The sequence below is a fragment of the Mus caroli genome, chromosome 3, assembly GCF_900094665.2.
Source record: "Mus caroli chromosome 3, CAROLI_EIJ_v1.1, whole genome shotgun sequence".
Classification (NCBI taxonomy): Eukaryota; Metazoa; Chordata; class Mammalia; order Rodentia; family Muridae; genus Mus; species Mus caroli.
The window spans coordinates 112,555,582-112,578,276 of record NC_034572.1 but is presented as its reverse complement, the minus strand read 5'-3'; the positions used below and the strand labels follow the sequence as shown (position 1 = coordinate 112,578,276).

The following is a 22,695-nucleotide window of genomic DNA, read 5'->3' as shown; positions in this document are numbered from 1 at the left end:
GAAAGAAAGAAAGAAAGAAAGAAAGAAAGAAAGAAAGAAAGAAAGAAAGAAAGAAAGAAAGAAAGAAAGGAAGGAAGGAAGGAAGGAAGGAACGGGGTGGGGCTGGGTGGGGGGAGCAACCACAAGAGTGGAGGGAGGGACCTAAGGAACCTGGTTGGGGAAGGGGAGGGGAAACACGATCTGGTATTGGGTGGGGGCAAAGGACTGAAGCTCTGAGGTCCAGCAGAAAGAATGGAAATAGGCAACCTCAGGAGGTAGGAGGGTGGGGGACCCCCCAGAATGTACCAGAGATCTGGGAGTTGAAAGACTCTCAGGACTCAAAGGAAGGAACATTAGATGAAATTCCTTGCAGTGGAGAAAGGGAACTTGTAGAGCCCACCTCCGGCAGAAAGAGCATCCAGTGAGGAATGGGGTTGCTAATCCTCAGTCAAAACTCTGACCTTAAGTATTCCTCTCTGAAAGAACTGCAGGAATGGAAATGGAGAGGACCCTGAGGAAAAGAAGGTCCAGTGACAGGCCCAAAGTGGGAACCAGCTCAAAGAGAGGCCCTAAGGCCTGACACTATTACTGAGGCTATGGAGCACTCACAAAAAGGGACCTAGCATGATTGTACTCTGGAAGACCCAACAAGCAGCTGAAAGAATAAGATGCAGATATTTGCACCCAACCAGTGTACAGAAGCTGCGGTTGAATGAGGGGAAAGCTAGAAGAAGCTGAGGAGAAGGGTGACCCTGTAGGAGGACCAGAATTCTCAACTTACTTGGATCACCAAGAGCTCTCAGATGCTGGACCACCAGACAGGCAGCATGCACTAGCTGATGTGAGGCCCATAATACAAATACAGCAGAGGACTGCTGGGTCTGGATTCAATCAGAGAAAATGTACTTAACTCTCAAGAGACCTGGAGGCCCCAGGGAGTTTAGAGGTCTGGTGGGGTAGGGGGCAGGTGGGTGGATCCTTGGAGACAGAGGGTGTGGAGGAGATAAGGAATCTGGAACAGTCAGAGGATGGACCAGGAGGGGAATAAAAAGGAAGAAAAAGAAAAAAAGAAAAAAATAGCATCATGGAGATATGAATAGGGAAAGAAAGCATAAGACTCAAATAACATTTAAATGTGGGTATATATAACACTGCTATGTTATGAAGAGAAAATGTACTCTCAAGTATTAATGTACGTCTTTTTTTTTTTTTTTTCGAGACAGGGTTTCTTTGTGTAGTCCTGGCTGTCCTAGAACTCACTCTGTAGACCAGACTGGCCTCGAAATCAGAAATCCACCTGCTTCTGCCTCCCAAGTGCCAAGTGCCTCCCAAGTATGCCACCACCGCCTGGCTAATGTATGTCTTTTTTAATGGTACTTTTTTCTTAATTTTTTAAACAAAACATCACTTCTATGTGTATAGTATTAAATATGATTCCATTTGTTTCAATGCTATCACTAAGAATCTCTAAGCATTATGTTGAGTTCCAATTTAATATTGAAATTTTATTAGCCTGAGTAATTTAATATTAAAAAAACCCTCCTAACTGGGTCCTTGTGCAGTGGGTTGAACATAGGAACAAGAACTAGAGCTAGGACAGATTAGGGAAGGCATGTTGAGTTTAAAGGCAACAGATTTCAGCTGGAGGTTGGAAATCCCCATGAATAAGATAAACACTGAAATATATAAACAGATTAGCAACAAGTGTGAACACGTGAACATATCTGAAATATAATTGGATAATAGAGTGACCATGTGGACATAGAGACCAAGAAGTTATGCAGGAAAAGTAGTGTGTGAAAACTCCTAGTAATCTAAAAGTAACAGTGGAATAAGTAAATTAAAATGTAGGATGACACAGGACAGCAGTTTAAATAAGAGACTGCCCATGCATGGGCACTGTCTTTAGGAGCTTTCTCTGTGAGGTTTAGTTTGTTTGTTTTTCAAAAATTTTAAGAAAAGGTAGTTTTAAAACAAACAAAGGCCATATGACTTGTAAGCATTGTCCTGTCATCTTTACAGAGACAGAAACCTGACCACTCACCAAGTTGCTGTTTCTGGGACCTAGGATTCTTCTACTTGTTTTTTTTTGGTTTTTTGAGACAGGGTTTCTCTGTGTAGCCCTGGCTGTCCTGGAACTCACTCTGTAGACCAGGCTGGCCTCGAACTCAGAAATCCGCCTGCCTCTGCCTCCCAAGTGCTGGGATTAAAGGCGTGCGCCACCACGGCCTGGCCTTCTACTTGTTAAAACAGTCTTTTACTCTCTTTTTGTACAGATACTCCCTTTTAATTTATGACTATATTGTAGACAACTTTTAAATTAAGGTTTGTCAATGGTAAAATTTTTCCTAAATCATAATCTTTTTCACTGCAAAATCCATAGTTCACTTCAATTATTTTTTGAGTCCTAAATTTCAGGGGTACCACGGTAAGGTCTACATTCAATATCTTAAGGTCTGCTACTTGAAGATGCTCTGGGTGAGGTGGGAAGAGATAAGTGACAAGCATGAAAATCATGATACACAGAACAGTGAAACACACAAACAAACACAAGGCCAAACAAGGCAGCCTGTATAAGATGAAATGTATAAGATGAAAAAGGAAAACTCAAACGAAGTGGTCATGGCAGGGATGAAAAAGGGTAGAGAAACTTAGAAGGAAAAGAGCATTGTTCAAACATTAAGGGAAACCAAACAAAAAGCAGAAATTCAAGGGGGTCTATAATAACTGTATATTTTTCCTGAATAAGAAAGCAAGTGAGTAGGTTGTATTCACATATTTATGAATATATATGTATATATGTGTTAGTGAGTATGAGTTTACCAATGAATGAAAAAAGGCCCTGAATTTGAAAAAGATGATGAAAGGATACATACAAAGGTTTGCAAGAAGGAGGAAATTTTGTAATCATATCTTAATCTCAAAAATAAAAGAAATAATAAACTATACAAAATTATTAAAACTGAAGTTAATAAAATGAACTCATCTAGGAACACTTCTATATAAATGGGGAAATCTAATCAAATTGTAGAATAAAAATAAAGTAGAATGTCTACAAAAAGGATAAACTAAGATTTAGTTGTTTAACCTTTCTCTTCTCCTCCACCACAAAGTCACTGTACCAGAGCTTGTTCTGTTATTTCATCAGTTTTTCATGTTCTATCTCATCATAAAACCATTCAGTTAAAAAACCTAGCAACTTACCTGACGATTTTCAATACTTTGCTTTCTGCTGGTTTATGTACACCAACTTTGGAAATGAATATGACTTCATCTGGTCCATATGGATAGACCAAATAGCTTTCTAGTCTGCATAGCTTCACTATGAATCAGATTCTAGCTCCTATCATTGTGGGTATCATCAAATGAGACACATGCAGTCTCCTTTACTGAAGCTGTGGCAAATATATTGTAACAAGGTTTCACCTTCCTAGCACTACACTAATAGAAATACATAATGCATTTTCAATCAGCTGAATAATTTTACTACCCAGTCTTCATGTTAAAAGTTGTATCCAAGTAAAACATATATATGTACATATTTGATATGTACATATACAACTTCTAAAAATGCTCATACAGAGTTAGGGAGATGACCCATTGGGCAAAAGCACTCACCATGCAGGCATGGGGGACTTGAGTTCAATTCCTCAGAAACCTTGTGAAATAGCTGGATGGTTCCATGTGCCTATAACCCCATCATTGGTAGAAAGTAAGGATAGGAGGCTCAATGGGGATTTCTGGCTGTCAACCCAGTTCTTGGGTTAAGAAACCCAAGCCAAGGCTATAAGTCAGAAAGGGCTAAGACAGGATTCCCACTGTGGACTCATATAGGCACATGAACCAGCTTAAATTCATATCAAAACTCAAAGAGTACTTATGATAAAAATGTGATATTGATGACACATGCATACCTGTATGTGCTTGTGAATGTACCATGAAGCTTGCTTTCCATCGTTGACAGATTCCACTGTGGTGTTAGCCATGCCCACAACATCACCACCTGCAAACACCCAGGGCTCACTGGTTTGCATGGTTTCTGGATTTACTTCTGGGAGACCCCATCTGTTAAACTTGATGGGACTCAATGCTTCTTTCACTGAAAAAAAGGGGAAAGACAATAGACATTTGTATATAAATGTGTATACCATATTTTATGCATATAAGCAACTGTTTTAAATAAACCAGAAAAGATTATGAGTTAATTGAAATACCAGAGTGAATTTCTTCAATAGTTCACTATTTAAACTATAAAAACATACTTCACATATGGAAATTAAAAAAGATTTGGGCAGTATCAAATAACTAGTTCACTACACAATGAGAGCTGAATCTATGAAGAAAGTATTTGAAATCCATATAATTGAATTTCCTCAAATGTGTTCATCCAGGAAGTTGTTCCCATTCACATCACCCCAGTAGTGTCCCTGGTTGCTACAGGTGAAATTGTGATCCATGGATTGGAATCCAGAGCCAGTTTCTTCTTTTCATAACAAGACACTTTATAAAGCAAAATGGGAAAATCCTAGTGTCACCAAATTATTTACCATTATTACTAAATAATTTGACTCAGGTATGTATCTGCTTCAGATTCAAAATAAGTGTTTCTTTTGTTTCATAAAGGCCAGCAAATGCATATATTATCCTCAGTTCTTTGTAAAAATTCTCTTAATTTATTTATATAATTATTTGCTAAATGAATTCTCTAGTAATCTATAGATGTCATCGAAAGGGTTGGGATAATTTACAGAAAATTATATAATTGAATTTTTTTCTGCAATTGTTGTTGTGAGAATTTAAAGATGAAGGCTGTCTGGAAGATGAAGAGCCTCTATGCTAGTAAAAATATGCTGGAGTTCAGGGTCATATGTTATCTATATGTGGCATGTCATGATTTTTAAATACAGCATCTAGATATGGACAAAAGAACTATTTTTCCTGTGGGGGAGATGAGGAAGAGAGAGGGAGAGGGGGGAGAGGAGAGGAGAGGACAGGAGAGGAGAGAGAGAGAGAGAGAGAGAGAGAGAGAGAGAGAGAGAGAGAGAGAGATCCTGAAATAGAAATTTAAATTGTTAAATGAATCAACTATATAGTAAAGTAACCAAATGTAGACAAAAAATGCTGTCCAAACACAAAAACCTAATCATTCCCCCACCAAGATATATAAAAAATGAGATACCATAAAAAGAATCTTGTTCGCACTCATAGAGTAAGTGACCAAGGAGTGCCCAGCCTCAGCTAGTGAATCTACAACACAATCCGTATTCCTAAGACTGAAGGGTCAGAGAGAATGGATGAACCAGAAGACCAGACAATATGTTTTCTGGAGATCACAGGGAAGCTATAGCCATGAATTTTCAACAATGTTGCAGTCTAAATAAGATCTGAAGAGAATTATAACAGCAACCAACATGCCAATGTGGATAGAAAATATATCACAAGGCTAGAGCCCTCAATGACGAGCTACAAGCAGTCCTGTAAGTAGTGAGAAACATTCAGTTTTCCCCAGGAGATGAGACCTCTGATATGTTTCCCAATTTAAAGTGGCCAGCCCTAAATAAGTTCATGTAGGAACAGTACTAAATGGCTAAAGGGACACAAATATCAGACAAAGTTGCTGGCCCAAGAGAGAGGAGTAGAAATGATGTAGATATATCACATTCACGTGCAAAAATCTTTCAAAGTGATTAAAAATGATCCTTGTTTTATACATGTTATATTCTATATAAAGTAGGACTACATAGTTATTCTTCGGCCAGTGCAGTTATGCTTTATCTACAGGTATGTAGAGCCCAGAGAAACAGAAATGCGTATATGTGGCTTGCATCTGTACTACTGTGTGTGAGACAATACTTGAAATTTAGAAAATACTTGGCTGGATTGATGGGTATGTGAATAAGAGAGTCCACAAGATATATAGCTACCACAGTCAGGTTTCTATTTTAAAATCTGCTATTTGTATTTCTTATGCTATTTCGCCTTTCATCAAGAGTAAAATTAAATATTCATGTAATTATTTTCAATGCAGAATGGCATTTTGAGATTTTTCTAATGTCTTTAAAGGTCACATGAAAGGAGACCTTTCTCATTGTTCCCCATTGCATAACAGATCATCACTACCATCTGTTGACAGTTACTTGAGCTGCAAAAAGAGCATCAATAGTGACTATGGCTTAAGTCTTCAATCTAGCATAATGTATCATTGAACAGCACATACAATACACTGTAGAAACATAGGCCAGTAACTGTAAATAATCATATATAAAATCTAAAAATTAGATACACTCTAGCCCTAATAGAAGACTAAAATTAAGAAAGTTTTAAAATGGAAATCAATTCCAGGTCTCCTTTATACATTTAATAGCATTTTTGACAGAAATAGCCTCAAAAATACTGGATTTCACTCTGAGAAGGAGCAAAATAAAGATTATGTTTTAGTTATCATTCCCTACAACACCTATGAAAGACCTATGTGGTGAAGCTATTGAAATTTATATTGAGGATGCTGCTTTGATATGAAATATAATCCAAAAGAATGAAAACTTGTATACGTTTGAATATGTAATGCTGAGACTGTTAGTATCTACAAAACAGCCATTGGAAAATTAGAAAATGAACAAGACATATGAATATAAACAGGGCTAACAGTAGGTCCTAAATGTTTCTTTCAGCAGTACCAAGCAGCCACTCTGAGAACAATGGTCCTGCCATTAGAAACCACTAGCGCCTCCAGTAGACTCTATTTATGCACATAAAATATTTATATTATATTCACAACTTCATTGAATATACATATATCAAAATACCTTTCTCAGCTTCATGCATGAGCATGTCTCATGTGTGTGTGTGCACGTGTGTGCCCATGTATATGAATGCCAAAGATTGATTGAGGGCCTTCCCTTAATAGTACTCCAAGCCACCAGCACTAAAGTTTCAGCAGATACGACTCTCCCTAGCTTTTTATTGTGTTGAAAGAATCTGATCCCAGGTTTACAGGCCAGGGTGCCAAGTACTTTACTGAACAAGTCATCTCCTCATTTTGTTGACAGAGTCTCTCACCGAATCTGTAGCTCATTAATATGACTACACTTGCGAACCAATGAACATGAGGGCTCTACCTCTCTTCAAGCCAACAGCACTACAGTTTCAGCAGATACGACTCTCCCTAGCTTTTTATTGTGTATAAGGAATCTGAACCCAGGTTTACAGGCCAGGGTGCCAAGTACTTTACTGAACAAGTCATCTCCTCAGTCTTACCATTATTAACTTCATTGGGCTTCAAACCATAGCCATTGTTCTTCCTCCTTTCCCTTTTTCTTTTATAAACCTTAAAGTGTCATATCTAGATTTCAAATTAGGACTCTTATAGAGAAAATGTCTGTGCATTTGCTTTGTAATTTGTCAGTGAGGAGTCCATTTATTCTGCTGCCTATAACCAGGGAATCTTTATTATCTGCATCATTGGAATCATCCTTCTATGGACAACTCACTCTTCTGCTGATATATTTGACTTGGAATTCAGTGTAAACAAACCTCAGAAGCAGATTACTGCTGCCTTGATGCAGCTAAGAAGGGATGAGGGCCCACGTGGATGAAAAATGTATGTTTACATTTGCAAACCAAATAATGGCTTGCCATTTCCTATGAAGTGTTAAATGAATATTAATAAAGGCTTGTATGTTTTTCTTTCTGTCTTGAAGGGTATAGGCATTTTCTGTTATGATCATTTACAGTCTCCCCACAAATTTTCATGGAATTGTATGTTGATGGAGTCAGGCATATGTCCCAGCAGCTCCATAGTTGAATAAAACAACAACAAAAAACTTGAAAAAAAGCCTTTGAACATACTTATTCACAGTCCAGATTATTCTCCAAATGAGCGAGAAATATGCTAAATGATATGGTGCCTGGAATTTTATGCAGTCTTGAAAAGAACGGAAACATCCTTAATTCATACCAAACATTCAAGATTTATGTTAATTTTCTGCTTTAATTACTACTGTGTTCAAATGAGCTTATTTAAAAAACAAAGGCACTCCAAGGTAGCTTTATAACAAGAAATGGTCTGGAAATAGGAACTTTTAGTCAATGTAATGTTATGCACAAAATTTTACATATATTATACAGAGCGAGAGAAGAGAGAGAGGAAGAGAGAGGGGAGGGAGTCATGGAGGGAGGGAGTCATGGAGGGAGGGAGGGAGGGAGGGAGGGAAAGGGGAAGAGAGAGAGAGAGAGACTTAATTGTATTGTGACACACAAGCTCTTCAATAAGGCACAACTTAAAATTGCAAAAACCATTCCTTAGGGACACATCAGCAGCAGATGCAGATTGCCAAGGTCAATTAAACTGACATAACCACGCTGTCATATATGTAGAAGAGAAAACCATAAGCATTTGACAAGTGTGTTTCTCAGTATTTAAAAAAAGATGTGGAAGGCATTACAGTTGAGTACATAAATATAAATCAATTCTCCACAAACAAGGAAAACAACAGTGCAGAAATCATAATGGAAAGGATTACTACTGTTCTTAAAAGAGTTTGACATTATAAAGGAATGGAAGAAAAAAATCCTAAAAGATTTATACTGAAATATTATCCTGAAAACGTAGATGACTCCATCCCCATGAATGTTGTTTAATTTGAGAGCCGTGATGATCCAGTAGGATCAAAGCATGATGAGAGAAGAAAGCAAGCCAGGGCAGACATCTCAGTGATTCAGAGAAGAAAGCAAAATCTGCAGCAGATCAAACGACTCTAATTCAGAGAGCTAGGATCTGAGAATTCTGTTTAAGAAGAAGGACAGCTGGGAGAAAGCAAGGGGTGGAACTGAAACCACCCTCAACAGCTGAGAGCACCATGTTGGGTGAGCAGGCTCCTGGTACGCATACATACCCCCAAGTTCACTATTGGGATGTAGTCTCCAGAGCCAATGGGGGCAGAAGTAAGGAACTGCCACTGCCCTTTAACCACCCTAAGAAAATCCCCTTGACTCCCCATCTTTCTTCCTCTTCTCAAGTCCTTTTGCTGTGTCATTTCTTATTCTGCTCAAAATAGAATTAATAACTTTCGGCTTGCCTCACCGATTCTGAAACCTTGGATTTTGACATGTTCCCCCTCTCATAGCTATAACCACCTCTTTTTTATCCACGTTGTTACCGTGATGCAGACTTCCCATTTTCTCACCACTCAATGATACTTTCCATTCTGTCTATTCATTCAAATTCGGCCTATTTGGTTTCCAAATCCCATGGCCCTGTCATCTTTCTGTAGCATCTGTCAATTAATCTGCATTTTAACCTCTTCTCTTCTTACATGTACAAAAAAACTCTTCTGACTATACTCTCTCCATTTTTGTGTTGTTCTCAGGATTGTATGTATGTTCCATTTCTAAACTTTCCTCTTCATGAGTCTATAAAATCCAGTCCACTGTGCATTCTCCATTAGAAATTATAGTCACCATAGCCCTGACCTTGATCTCAATGAAAATGAGCTCAAACTCTACTTTGAAATCTTCCTCTATTCAGCTCCTTTCATCTTAGTTACTGTTGTATTGTTAAAGAGACACAACAGCAACAACAACAAAAACAACTTACAAAGGAAAGCAATGAATTGAGAACTTCCAGTTTCAAGGGGTGAGTATGGCTAATGGTTGGGGAATAGGACAGTAGGAAGGGCAGGCATGGTGGCTGGAGCAGCTGAGACAGCTTACATTTCATTCACAAATTGAAGGAAGAGAGAGAACAAGAAAGACTTGGCTTGGTATGGGCTTTTGAAATCTCAAAGTTCATCCCCAATGACACATCTCCTCCAACATGGCCACACCTCCTAATCATTTCCCAAATAGTTCCACCAACTGGAGTTAAAGCTTTCAACTATACAAGTTTACAAGGGCCACACTCTCTCAAGCTACTACACTTCCTGTCCGATTTTAATCTGCACAGTCTACTGTCCCTTCTAAATTATCACATCTAAACTGAGATCACAATCCTGCTCTGTTGCTTCATCCATTTTATAATAACTAGTGACCTCCATAATTGCTAGGTATCCCTCCCCATGGGTACCTTATAGACCGTTGCTTTTTTCTGCTTCCAAAGCCTGATGAGTCTTTTTTTCCCTTGTTCAAGAAATGTCATTGTCTCATATTTCATGGAAAGTCCACATCTCTTTACACTGCCAAAACTAAAAGGAGCTGCATCAATACCCAAGATGCCTCATTTCTTTCTCACTAGTATTTAAGAAATGCCCCTCACCACTCCTAAACCCTGTTAAAAGCCATGGACCTTTCAAGTGATGGCTTTGCTATCCATTCCCCTGCTGTTAAGAGCCATGGGACTTCTGTATTTGCCAGGCACTGGCATAGCCTCACAAGAGACAGCTATATCAGGGTCCAGTCAGCAAAATCTTTCTGGCATATGCAATAGTGTCTGGGTTTGGTGATTGTTTATGGGATGGATCCCTGGGTAGGGCAGTTTCTGGATGGTCCTTCCTTCCATCTCAGCTCTGAACTTTTTCTCTGTAACTATTTCTGTGGTTCTTTTGTTCCCCATTCTAAGGAGGAACAGAATATCCACACTTTGGTCTTCCTTCTTGAGTTTCATGTGTTTTGTAAATTGTATCTTGGGTATTCTAAGTTTCTGGGCTAATATCCACATATCAGTGAGTGCATATCATGGGTGTTCTCTTGTGACTGGGTTACCTCACTCAGGGTGATATCTTCCAGATCCATCTATTTGTCTAAGAATTTCATAAATTCATTGTTTTTAATAGCTGAGTAGTACTCCATTGTGTAAATGTACCACATTTTCTGTATCCATTCCTCTGTTGAGGGACATCTGGGTTCTTTCCAGGTTCTGGCTGGACAAATAGGCTGTTATGAACATAGTGGAGCATGGGATGCTCACAGTCATCTATTGGATGGAACACAGGGCCCCCAATGAAGAAACTAGAGAAAGTACCCAGTGAGCTAAAGGGGTCTGGCAACTCTATAGGAGGAACAACAATATGAACTAACCAGTACCCCCCAGAGCTTTTGTCTCTAGTTGCATACATAACAGAGGATGGCCTAGTAGGCCATCAATGGGAGGAGAGGCCCTTCATCTTGAGAAGAGTATATGCCCCAGTACAGAGGAATGCCAGGGCCAGGAAGTGGGAATGGATGGGTTGGGGAACAGGGCAGGGAGAGGATATAGGGAACTTTTGGAATAGCATTTGAAATGTAAATGAAGAAAATATCTAATAAAAATCCAAAATAATAATAATAATAATAATAGAAGAGCCATGGGACTTTTAAAGAATGGATTTGTTACCCATGCAACCTCCTGGCATTCTACCATTAACTGCTACCGCTAAGGCAGATATCTCCTCAAAATTACATATATGCGTAGTATATTGTATTTTGAAAGAGTACAAGACTTTTGCTTGCATCCCAAACAATCTTCTTAGGAGTTTCTTCAAGATAGTTAATTTATTCCAGCTTGTCAAGTCTTGCAACTTTCAGGAGTTATCATACTTTAGGACCAAGTGAGGAGCCCACTGGACACAAAATTTCTTCTTTTCAGGGCTATGGAAATGTGGGAACCTTGATTCTTCCCCCATCAGTGACACTGATTGTCATAATTTCTTGTCAACTTTCAAGATGACTGTGTCTTTGACCTGAGAGTCCTTTGTTTTGGTTTCCATCATACCCCTCCGCTTTTCCTCTTGCCCCATCATATTTTGTAATTATCAGTACCTCCTTTTCATGCTTCTCCATTTTTTTCAATGCAATTAAATTAGCGTTTAAACAACTTGGCATCATCTTTGAGTCATTTGTTTCCAAGAACCTCACTGTGAGTTCAGTTAACAAGATCTGTGAACCCATCTGTTGAAGTTTTCTCTTACTCACTTCTTGCAGCCTATTGATTCTGCCCTTACTTAATGTGAAGGAAATCAATTGACACTCATGGGTTCTTTGTAATTGGTAGGCATTAATACTCCATTTCTTCATATTATTACATCCTAATCACAAACGAGATGTCAAGGGTACATACTGTCATTCTCCTTATAGCCGAGAGGTGGCAGAGACTGTATTTGAATAGAAATGGCCCCAAAGCTTTCTTTAATACTGACTCTAAGAATATGAAAAAGTCAAGATACTCATCCAAGAATATCTTGGTCCAAGAATAGTCTCTGGGAATTCCCCACTGGAGACCAGTATAACTAAGACAGACAGATGAATAGTGGAGGCACAAAAACTAACACCAGCCTTGAGTATTTGTAGATACAGCATCTAGATCATCTTTTCAGTGAATTGTGTTCTTTATCTGTGAAAGGAGCCATTTTGTGCTTTCATATACATTATCCTACTGTCTTCTTTACTCCTTGAGGTCCTTGGGGGGGGGGTGTTGTATGTAAATCATCCACTTCTCCAGAGTCTAGCAAAATCACTGAAACATAAGGAGATTCTAATTAAGTGTTTTTATTCTTTTTTTATTTGTTAACTTAGAGTTTCTTATTCCAGTTAGTTAGCATGCATGTTGCATATTATTGGGCCTTGGCTGACCAGTCAGATTTTTTTTGAAGTTCTTAATTCCATAATGAAAGTCTCAACTCACTGTGGGGAGGAAACCAAATAGTTTGAAAGTCTCTAGAATAGCAAGTATACCAAGAGGGAAGTCCTGGGAGTGTGGCTCCTTTCAATTGCTTTAACCATTTGACTTCCTAACTTCTCTGCCTGGATTATTTTCAGTATGGTTGTGTTTGTAGTATACAGGGAGAGTAAAAGTAGGGGTTTAGTTTTCTAAACCCACCACACTCAGGATACAGAGCCTTCCCCATGTCAAATCAAAGGATAATTGTCAACCCACAGCCTTTAGAAAAAAACTTCTGTTGTCCTTGCATGCCACTGGGAGCTTCATTTCCATTCCTAAACTGACCAACTAATCAATTCAGAATTAAATCCATGCAAACACTTCACCTTGATTTGCTTATTTCTCCACAATAATTCCATCTATTTAAGACTCTGTGAACTCCTTGAAGATTTGATTTCATTTTCTCTGGAAAAGATCTCCTCAAGGAGGTCAGTGCTCTTGAAGTAAATACATGGGGATTGTTTTCAGATTCTCTGTTGGATTCCCAAATGGTGTGCTTTGATTTGCTTATTTATATTCAATGTTACCATCTACTTAAGACCACAAACTCCTTGAAGGAATAGATCATCCTTTAATCTGATTTGGACCATAATCATCATAATTCTATGCATATTTGGGTGCTTAATACTTCTTGATAATTATGAGACAGTGAAAAACGATAGGCTACTGAGATATTTCACATGTAATTCCCAGTGAGAGAAAATTTTAAAATGCCAAATAATGCCACCAAGTGATAGAAACAATTACAGAAAGGGGTTAAGAAAAATGTCTAATATAAAATACTCATTTGCTGCATTTAAAGCATAAACAAAAACACAGAAAGCTAAAAGAAGATTATGCTACTTGTGAAAACAATATTATTAAAATAAAAGTGAATGCTGAAGAAAATATTTTAATTAACAAAATAAATCAAATGGAAAAGATTTCCTAAATAGAGCTTTAAAAGTAAGTCTATGTGTATTTGACTGCCATGACTAATTATGTATCCATGTAATGTGTGTTCAATTTGGGCTTATTTAAATAGCAGAAATGCTCATTAGCTGCAGTGTATCTGTGAAGCTTCAGTAAACAGTTTAATGGTTTTTATGTTTAACCAATTTCATAAGTTCCTGTAATTTTAGCTTTAGCAGCTCATTAATGTTAGTTTTTGATATCCATCTTACAGATTTCCCCCCCTTGTCAATCGTGAGTAGGCACACATCAATGCAAATTTAACACACATAGTAGAATTGCGCTTAAACAAATTTTCTACATTAAGTGAATACACAATTCAAAATATAGCTCCCTTATACAGGCACAATTTAAGTTTTCAGTAAGTTGGAAATTATCTTTAGTAGGGACCAAAGCTGTATTCTAGTGTGTTTACACTGATGATATTGGAAGCTGCCATTGAGTGCTTTTATTAGCATGTGGCTAGGTTTAGGTTGTCAGTCACATACCATCTCCTTGGAGTCCCATAGTAAGCGATCTTAGTAATATCATTAGACAGATAAATTACCAAGATCCCATTAAAGATATGAAATCAAAGAGAAAATAAGCTAAGTATGTAGATTACAGATATCTAGGGAACTTGGAGATACACATGTATATCTTAGAGTGTTTGATGTAAGTCGTGGGATATCTAAAATTTTGGAAGAAGAGATGCAATTGCAGGTGAAAAATCAAGTCAAGCATGTGAAACAGGCACAAAATGACCAGACTAAAAATCAGAAAGTCCCATTTGCTAGAGGAGAACCAAAATATTTCTTAGCCATTGAATTAGTTTTAGCAAGTATCAAATAAAAGTGTGTAACAAGGAGTAAAGTAATAGCAACATAATGCACAATGAAAAGCACTAAGGGTAAGGGGTGTGCCAAAGACATAAGGTGCTCTTTGTAGGCTACTGAATGCTTAATGACAACAACAACAATAGCAACAACAAATTAAGGAGTTGGCTTGAATGCATTTATGCAATTAGCAAATATTTGTTGTCTAATACTCATGATCTCCATATTGCTGTATGTATTATTATAAACCACTGATAAGTGTTGAGTCTTCTTGGGTTATATAGTATAGAACACAGAAATAAACATTAAGCAAGTAAGGAACCATATCTATGGAGAAACAGGAGGACATCATGGAAAAGACTATTTCCAGATAATGGAGTTTGTGGTGAGAAGTAGAATTGGTGTTTTAGATGGTAATAGTATGGAGGGTAGAGGAAAACCTGCAGGGAGATGACATCTATTCTAGGAAATGGATAAGAACGGACCAAAGAGGAAAAAAAAGAAAAACAGAGACACAATATTCTAAGAAGATGGAATATGGAATGTTCAATCATGAGGCTACAGAACATGAACTTCAGAAGGGATGCTCTTTGGAATAGAGTGTAAGGAAAGGGCGAAAGCAGTGAGGAAAAGGCATGGTCATGACCTAAGCTCTCTTTACAAGAACTGTATCCTAAACAAAGAAACTACAGTCAGGTTTGAAACAAGAGAATGAACGACAAGATTTCTGTCAACGAATAAAATCCACTAGTGTTTCCCATAAGTGAAGCATGGAGCAGTGATGAATCACAGGTTTTCATGTACACAGAAGTGTCCAGTGTCATACAACAGAGTCAGCTTGCTGGGCTCCATGGAGCTCACAAGACATGGTCCGAATTTACTATGAATTTCCTATTAAAAATAATTTAAAATGAAGCAATTAATACAATTCTGTGATCCAAACATTTATTTATTGTTTTATTCATTTATTCACCCATTCTTTCCATGAGTAGTTATTGCTGTAGAGATAGTACCTGGGACTCTGGATTAAAAATATCATCAAACTGAACTTGCAATTGTATTGTGAGTATAACTGAGAACAGGTGAGGCCAGAAACAAAGCTGAAGATAGGAGGAAAAATCCAGAAGGATGCATATGGAATTGAATGTTCCTCATTTGTGTAAAGAAGCATGGCTTTCCTGTCCTTTAAGCTCACCAGAACCCACTAACTCTGAAATAAATCCAGATGCCGTGACCCAATGTTGGGTAATACTTCATTAATTTGCACTAATATGCTTTGTAAAACTTAACACTATTATTTCTGATGACATGCTTTACAATCTAGCCAAAGGAACTAGTGAGTGCAGCAGTGCAACTGCTCTGTGTCGCTGTGACATCACTCCTATGATGCTTGTCCATTCTTTCTGTCAAGTACTAGGCTGTACTTCAAACATCATTTACTCTGACATACTTTTATATGGTTTTCCCAGTAGGAAGCCATTTCTCTACTTTGTGTCTCACACCAGCAGTTTATATGGTTCTCCTCAAGCCACTGTCAACCTATTGGCAATATCACAACTACATGACTTTCCTCTTCTTCTTGGCTGGACAATCCAGTATACAAGGATGTCATATTTACTTCTTGAAAGTTAAGACCCTAACAGGATGGTATAATCTTATTAAATAGAGAAAGAGATTGCAGAGAGTTAGAACCCACAGGAATGTAGGAAGACAGATTAGAAAATGTCAAAATTGAACTACAGCATTTGGTTATACTATCACAGTCAGAGGAGACAGTAGATGGATTTTAAAATTTGAGGGTTATACAGTGATGCAGATGATCTGGAACTTCTGATCATAGCAACATCTAAATATAGGGTGAAGAAACATGGCCATACTAAACATAGGCCAGAGAGCTTATGCTAGATTTTATCAAACATATTACCATATGCTTGCCACTCCTATTCATATGGGAACATTTGTTTATGAAAGTAAATATCCCTTTGAAAAAAATAAAGAACTTTGTAATATCTAACCATTTGTGATAGTTTAAATAATAATAGTTCTGATAGGCTCCTGCATTTGGACGCTTAGTCTACAGTTGGTAGAATGGTTTGACAGGCATTAGGAGGGGTTGTGGCCTTCCTGGAAGAGTGTTTTGAGGTTTCAATAGTCCCGATCATCCCTAGCTAGTTCTCTGCCTACTGCTTATGGATTAGATGTAAGCCCTCAGCTCCTGTTTCATGTCTGCTTGCTTTCGCCATACTTCCCAACATGATGGCCATGGACTCACTCTCTAACAGTGTGACCTAGTCAGTTATTTCATCTATAAGTTGAATTGGTCATGGTGACTTAGCACAGCAGGAGAAAAGTAACTAAAACAATATTCTAACAATTGTGGCTATATAAATAAAAAAAGTGATGGGTACCTTCAATCATTGAAGACTTTGGAAAAGACCCATAGATGGTTGAAGAAATTAATTCAGGGCTTTACTCAGAAATATCAGAATATGGCATAGGACTTGAGTAGCATGTATAAGTGGCAATAAATATTGAATACAATTGAACACAATTTTTCTGTTATTCAAAATGTACATGATAACCAATGTTTATATTAATTCAATTTTATATTAAGCCTACTTTAGATTAGCATTTCCTTTATTATATATCATCTACTGAACAAAGAATATAAATCAAATTTTTTAACAAAATATATATTAGTCACAATATTAGTAAATATTCTATCTCATTTATCACTTTATAATTTCACTGAGTTTTATATCTTGGTTTTACCCTTCACAATAACTTAATGTATTTTAACATTTTGGAAAAATATTGATTGTAATAGTACTGCTTTATTTTCAATGTAAAATAAATTCTTTAAGTCATCTGTGATTACATTAGAGGCTGTTATCTTATTCTATTCCATGAATTAATTTTAAATTATATTTTCATTGAATATTATTATAGGATACAGTTCTCTGTAAGTACTAGGATTAAAGGCATGCGCCACCACTGCCTGGCTTTATTTTATTCTTTAAAGAAACATTTTATCTACTCAAATTATAGTGTGGTAAGGTTGTTAGGAGTAAGTATCATTAAAATATAATTTTGAAGAATCCAAGACTATGTTGCTGCTTATTTATTGTCCCAGAACCTCAAACTTTAACAAGTTACAAATTTGCAAACACCAAGAATCTTGCTTTTATTTGTTTGTCTTAATGCATGTTATAATTCTAAATTGTATCACTGTTGATGAATAAACATACTTTCTTCTATTTTTAAAAGAATGACATTTTATTACACTATAGGTGAACAGTATTAAAAAAAAAACCCAAAATATCATAACACCTTGTCAATAAGGTTCAAGGCTTCTATAACATTCACTATATGTTGACTACCGTTAACTATATTTTATGATTTCAGTTTTCTGAAACAATTACGTTATTTTTCCATTTTCTCTCTCCTTCCCCCAACAAAACTTGTTACATACCACTGCTCTGCTTTTTATATGTAATCTTTGATTTGATGGAAAATGACTTTGATTTGATTTATCCACTGTCTCCCTGTAAGAATGCATATGGTATCAAGTACTAGTGAAACCTGGAAAATAAAGATAAGGAAAGGCTCTGAATAGAGCGATTCACTGGGGAAACAAACCTATTCCTATGCAGTTATTAAAGGAAGTAAAATAATTACAGAAATATCATGTTGGGCTTCAAACGGATGTCTAAGGCAGTTGTAAGTGATGTGATGTTGATGCTAAATCACTTTCAACAGTGTTATCAGTTTGACCTCCCTCCTCATCACTTCCACCCTTTAAAATAATTCTAAAGGAAAACTGTGCAAAGATTCCATTCTGCTCTGTGGTTATTCTGCAGAAATGCCAGTACTGGCATGCAATTCTACACTCCATCTTCTTCCTGTGCGGAATATTTATAATAGAAAGATAATAAATCTACCTAGGAAAAAAAATCTTTCTGATAAAAAGGCAATTTTTAAGAAAATGGATACAGTTTTCCTATTAGTCTCTTGGGAGCACTTCTTGTCCAAAATATAATTAAATCAAGGCATGGCACAGAATAGACTAGGATGGGTTTATTCTCATCACTGAGCCAACCAACTAGCATTTGTAGGAATTATAAAGTAAAATAGTGTGAGAGATCATACTTATGGAAAGTAGGAAGCATAGTCCCATTTAATAAAAGCATCTTGTCATGGCTTCAAGATACTTGCCATCACCAAATACAAGTGTCATAGTATGGCAGGAGAGATGCTGTTAGAACTCCAAAATAAATTCTACCATATTCATCTATCATACTTTGATAAGAAATTTCTGTAACAACTTTTATTTGGCAGTCCATTTGTTGAATAATAGCCCTACCCTAATAAATAAGATATGACAGTGAAAGACAGGCAAATGGGCCTGGATTTGGTACAACATTTGGTAGTACTAGCACTCTGGAGGCTATATAAGAAGGACTGAAATATTGATGGCCAAGAAATAGGAAAATAGCTCTGTCCATGATGGGCTTTTGTTGTACGCAAGTGAACATGTGATCCATCCAGAGAACCTCAGAAGGAAAGCAATGTCAAGAGCCCTTCATGGTAGATGACTATAAGGAAACAGTCTCTGGATAGAGCAGAGCACCTGCATAAGGGACAAGACCTGTGGGAGTCCAAGCTTGACCAAATCTCAGCATAGGAAGGGGAACTGAATACAAGGAGCAACTCCTAGTTTAACTCCAATATTTTGCTGCTGGGAGAGGAAGGATCAGTGTTCACTAGAAGCATAGCCTTTGATAAGTTAACTGTGCTGTATCAGAAGGTCACACATCTAAAAAAAATTGGGAAGTACAAACTGACTTTGATAGAAAACAACAACAAAACAGAAAAACAAATAAACAAACAAACAAAAAAAACCAAAAAGTAGGCAGGAAGGGAGAATCTGGAAGAGTTTTAAAGGTAAGGAGAATACAATAAAAATGTATTCTATTAAAAAACAACTAACTGAAAGAATTATTTAAAAACTAAAGCAAATCTTAAAACAACAGCAACAAACAAAACCAAAAAAAAAAAAAAAAGATAATTCTTGGTGGTTCATGCCCATAATCCCAGCACTGGGTGGTAGAGACAGGTGATCTCTAGGGCTCACTGTCAAGCCAAACTTGCCTACTTGGTGAGCTCCTGGAGAGGAATAAATCCCATCTTTAAAAAGCACATATGGTGACAGCATCTGAGGAATCACAATCAAAGCCACAATGACACAAACATACATAAGAAAGCTCAATGCTACCGTTGATTACATAGTAAAGAGTTGTCTTAAACAAGTGGACAGTCATATTATATGTAATTATTGTAAAAATCCTAAAAGCTTGTTTTCAGCCATTCTCTGTTTTCTTAGGTTTCATCCCCTCTTTTCAGGTGTCAAATGATGCAAACATAATCAAATTGCACCACATCATTGGTACCCACAGTATAACACCATGCTGCACCTGTCAGTTCTATCCATATTGCTTGGGGGCTACCCTGTATGCACAGACTTTTCTTCATATTATTATGGCAGCTTCTTTCTAGATTGTTGCATCATACCCTGCAGTTGAGTAAATAATTTTAATTTTATTTCACATAGGAGGTCTCTATATAAAAACAACAACAACAAACAACCACTTGCCTGTGTATATGAATCACCAAACAGAGGTTACTTCTTGGCTTATAAATCCTGTTTTGAATAATATAGTTTAAAATGCAATCAGATAGAAGACAGAACTGGTGTCTAGCAGCAACATCTATATTGTTTAAGATAAAGGTATCTTCAATATACACAGTTTTTAACCCATTTATCACCTGGTTAGTTAAAATATATAATTATAAAAACAAAAACAAAAACAACAAAACCCAAAACCCCTAGTTTAGTATGCTTTGACTTAGTATTCCTTTGACTCAACAGGCATTTGTAGCCAAATTTCCTGTCATCCCTGACTACTTCCTATCCTTATATAACCATTTCATCTGTTTCAGCTGGCTGACTTTTTTCCCATTGCCTGACCTCAAGAATACACCAGCTGATATGAGGCCCCCAACACAATACAGTAGAGGACTTCCAGGTCTGTGTTCATTTAGAGATGATGCACTTAACTAACAAGAAAACTGGAGGCCCCAGGGAGTTTAGAGGTCAGGTAGGATGGGGTTGGGGGTATCCATGCGGAGACGGGATGAGGTATGGAGGAGATGTGGGATGTGGAGCAGACAGAGGGTGGATGAGGGGTGGGGAATGGAATATTCAGTGTAAAAACAAATTAAAAATTAAATTAAATTAAAAAAGAATGTATCTTGCCAGCCCATGTTTTTGTATGTGATAGTCCATGTAACAGGGAAGTGTCTACTCATTTGCAGAACCCACTCCAGATTTGATTATCATATTTGGAGCAATGTGTCTTTGATAATTTTTACTAATAGGCTGATAGACAAAGACTCCCTTTTAGTCATGTCTGAAGTGTGAATGGATGGATGGGCTTCCAGCAGTTCTTCAACAATTGTGCATTGCAAGGAGATGAATAATAGACGGCATGATAAAGAGTATAAAATAATAAAGCTATAATGAAAGTGAAAATATTATACCTTCATAAGAACATGCATGATGTGTGTAGACTGCTGACAACTCTCTAAAGGTGTACCTTTTAAACAGCTTTTTAAAATGACTCTAAAATGACTACTTAATCTAACAAGGTGTTGTTAAGCACATTGCTAACCTTCTTGTGGCTTTCTTTCCTCCCTTCCACTTCCCTTCTACCTGGGAACTTTTACACATCCTTTAGATTCAACTTTTAACTCACTTCCTCTAAGAAGCTTTCATAAGTACTCACAGTCTGCTCTGTGGTACCTTGGGACTCTAAACTCCTTCCAAATCCCTTGATTCTAAGTGGGGGTTCTCTTTTATTAAACTGCATTTCTGGAAGTACACTGTGCACATGCCTTTTCCACTTTCTCCTCAGCACTAGCCCAGAGTCTGAGACAGCAGGCTGTCAGAACGTACTAAGTAAACAATCACCTGGAATGACGGAACCAAAGCTTACCATCATTGAGACACTTTTTAGACCTTTTAAAAATACAAATGAGAAAACATCGAGACAAGGAATTCTAAGAAAATATATCTAGTATTGAGGCTGTTCTGACCACTTTGCTGCTCATGACTATTTCCAATTCTCTTTCCTGTATTAGTCACTGGGAAGTCAGTTCCTCTAAGGCTTTGCAATAGCTAAAACTATTCTCCTACCTAGCAATTAAATCCAGTGATATGTGCTTTTTTGAAGTTTATTGCATATTTTATAAGATAAATACAATATAGTGAATTTGACTAATGATGATAGCTTCTCAAGTTGATACTTCATCCTTTATCATCCTTCTTCAGCCTTATGTAATGGAGAAGGGGATTTAAGCAACCTGGAAGTCAAAAAGACTTGATAGACAAATAAACTTCCCGTCAGTGTCACCATCAATTTCTAGAAAAGATCCTTTGTCATTTGGAACACCAAATATTGTAATAAAAACACAAATGAACAGCAAATATGGTGTAATGGAAAAATCGTAGTGTTCCACTTCTGTTGGTGAGTTACTCAATAAACTATATTTTACTATGCTGTAAAATAAGACAAACCCTTATTTCAAGTCATTTGAAATACTAATAACTCTAATTGTTGGGTTTGTGACCCATCTTGAGCTCACATGAAAATAATATAGAATTCCTCCCAACAAAGAAAAGATGAACATATTCGAGAAAAACTCCAGAGTCTACCCTTTGCTAAGATCTGAGGCACATCATTTCTTGCCTGTCAATTTCTAGTTCTGACTGTCAGAATAAATACAATTAAGCCATGACCTGCACCTTTTCTCCCTGAGGAGGAGGGGAAATCAACGCCACACTTGAAGTGGTGTCCACAGAAAGCTTGACTTTCCCATAAGGCTTCAAAGACCTTTCTGAGGGCCTTCTAATAGATCGATGAGTGATTTAAAAGCCTTCCTTCTCCCTCCCCCATAAAAAACTCCCATATGCAACTAATTGCAATTAATGCCATCAAGGGAGTTGGTTTCTAAGGGCTGCATTAAAGATTCAGAAAGATCTGGGCATTGTGCTTGTTATCTCTAGTTCCTGCTGAGATGAGCGGAAACTATAGGCCTTGATGCTGTGTATAAACTCCTTCCCTTGGAGGTCAGCTTCGCTGGCTGTGTCCCTCAGTGCAGGGGATCCAAGCTCCTGCTCCCTGAGCTGTGCTAGCTAGATAAGACCTTCTGTGCTACCTTCCTTTCTAAGCTCTGCATCTTTAAACTCATATCACCTCA

The 22,695-nt window shown here is 37.3% G+C and overlaps 1 protein-coding gene across 1 annotated transcript in view; it reads right to left on the bottom strand.

Moving 5' to 3' along the window:
* Dpyd (dihydropyrimidine dehydrogenase) overlaps positions 1-22,695 on the bottom strand; it is an 849,196-nt gene that overhangs the window by 468,249 nt on the left and 358,252 nt on the right. Inside the window, exon 12 of the mRNA XM_021158977.2 lies at positions 3,894-4,078. Within this exon, the coding sequence (XP_021014636.1) occupies positions 3,894-4,078 (185 nt within the window). The remainder of the gene's footprint in view (positions 1-3,893; positions 4,079-22,695) is intronic.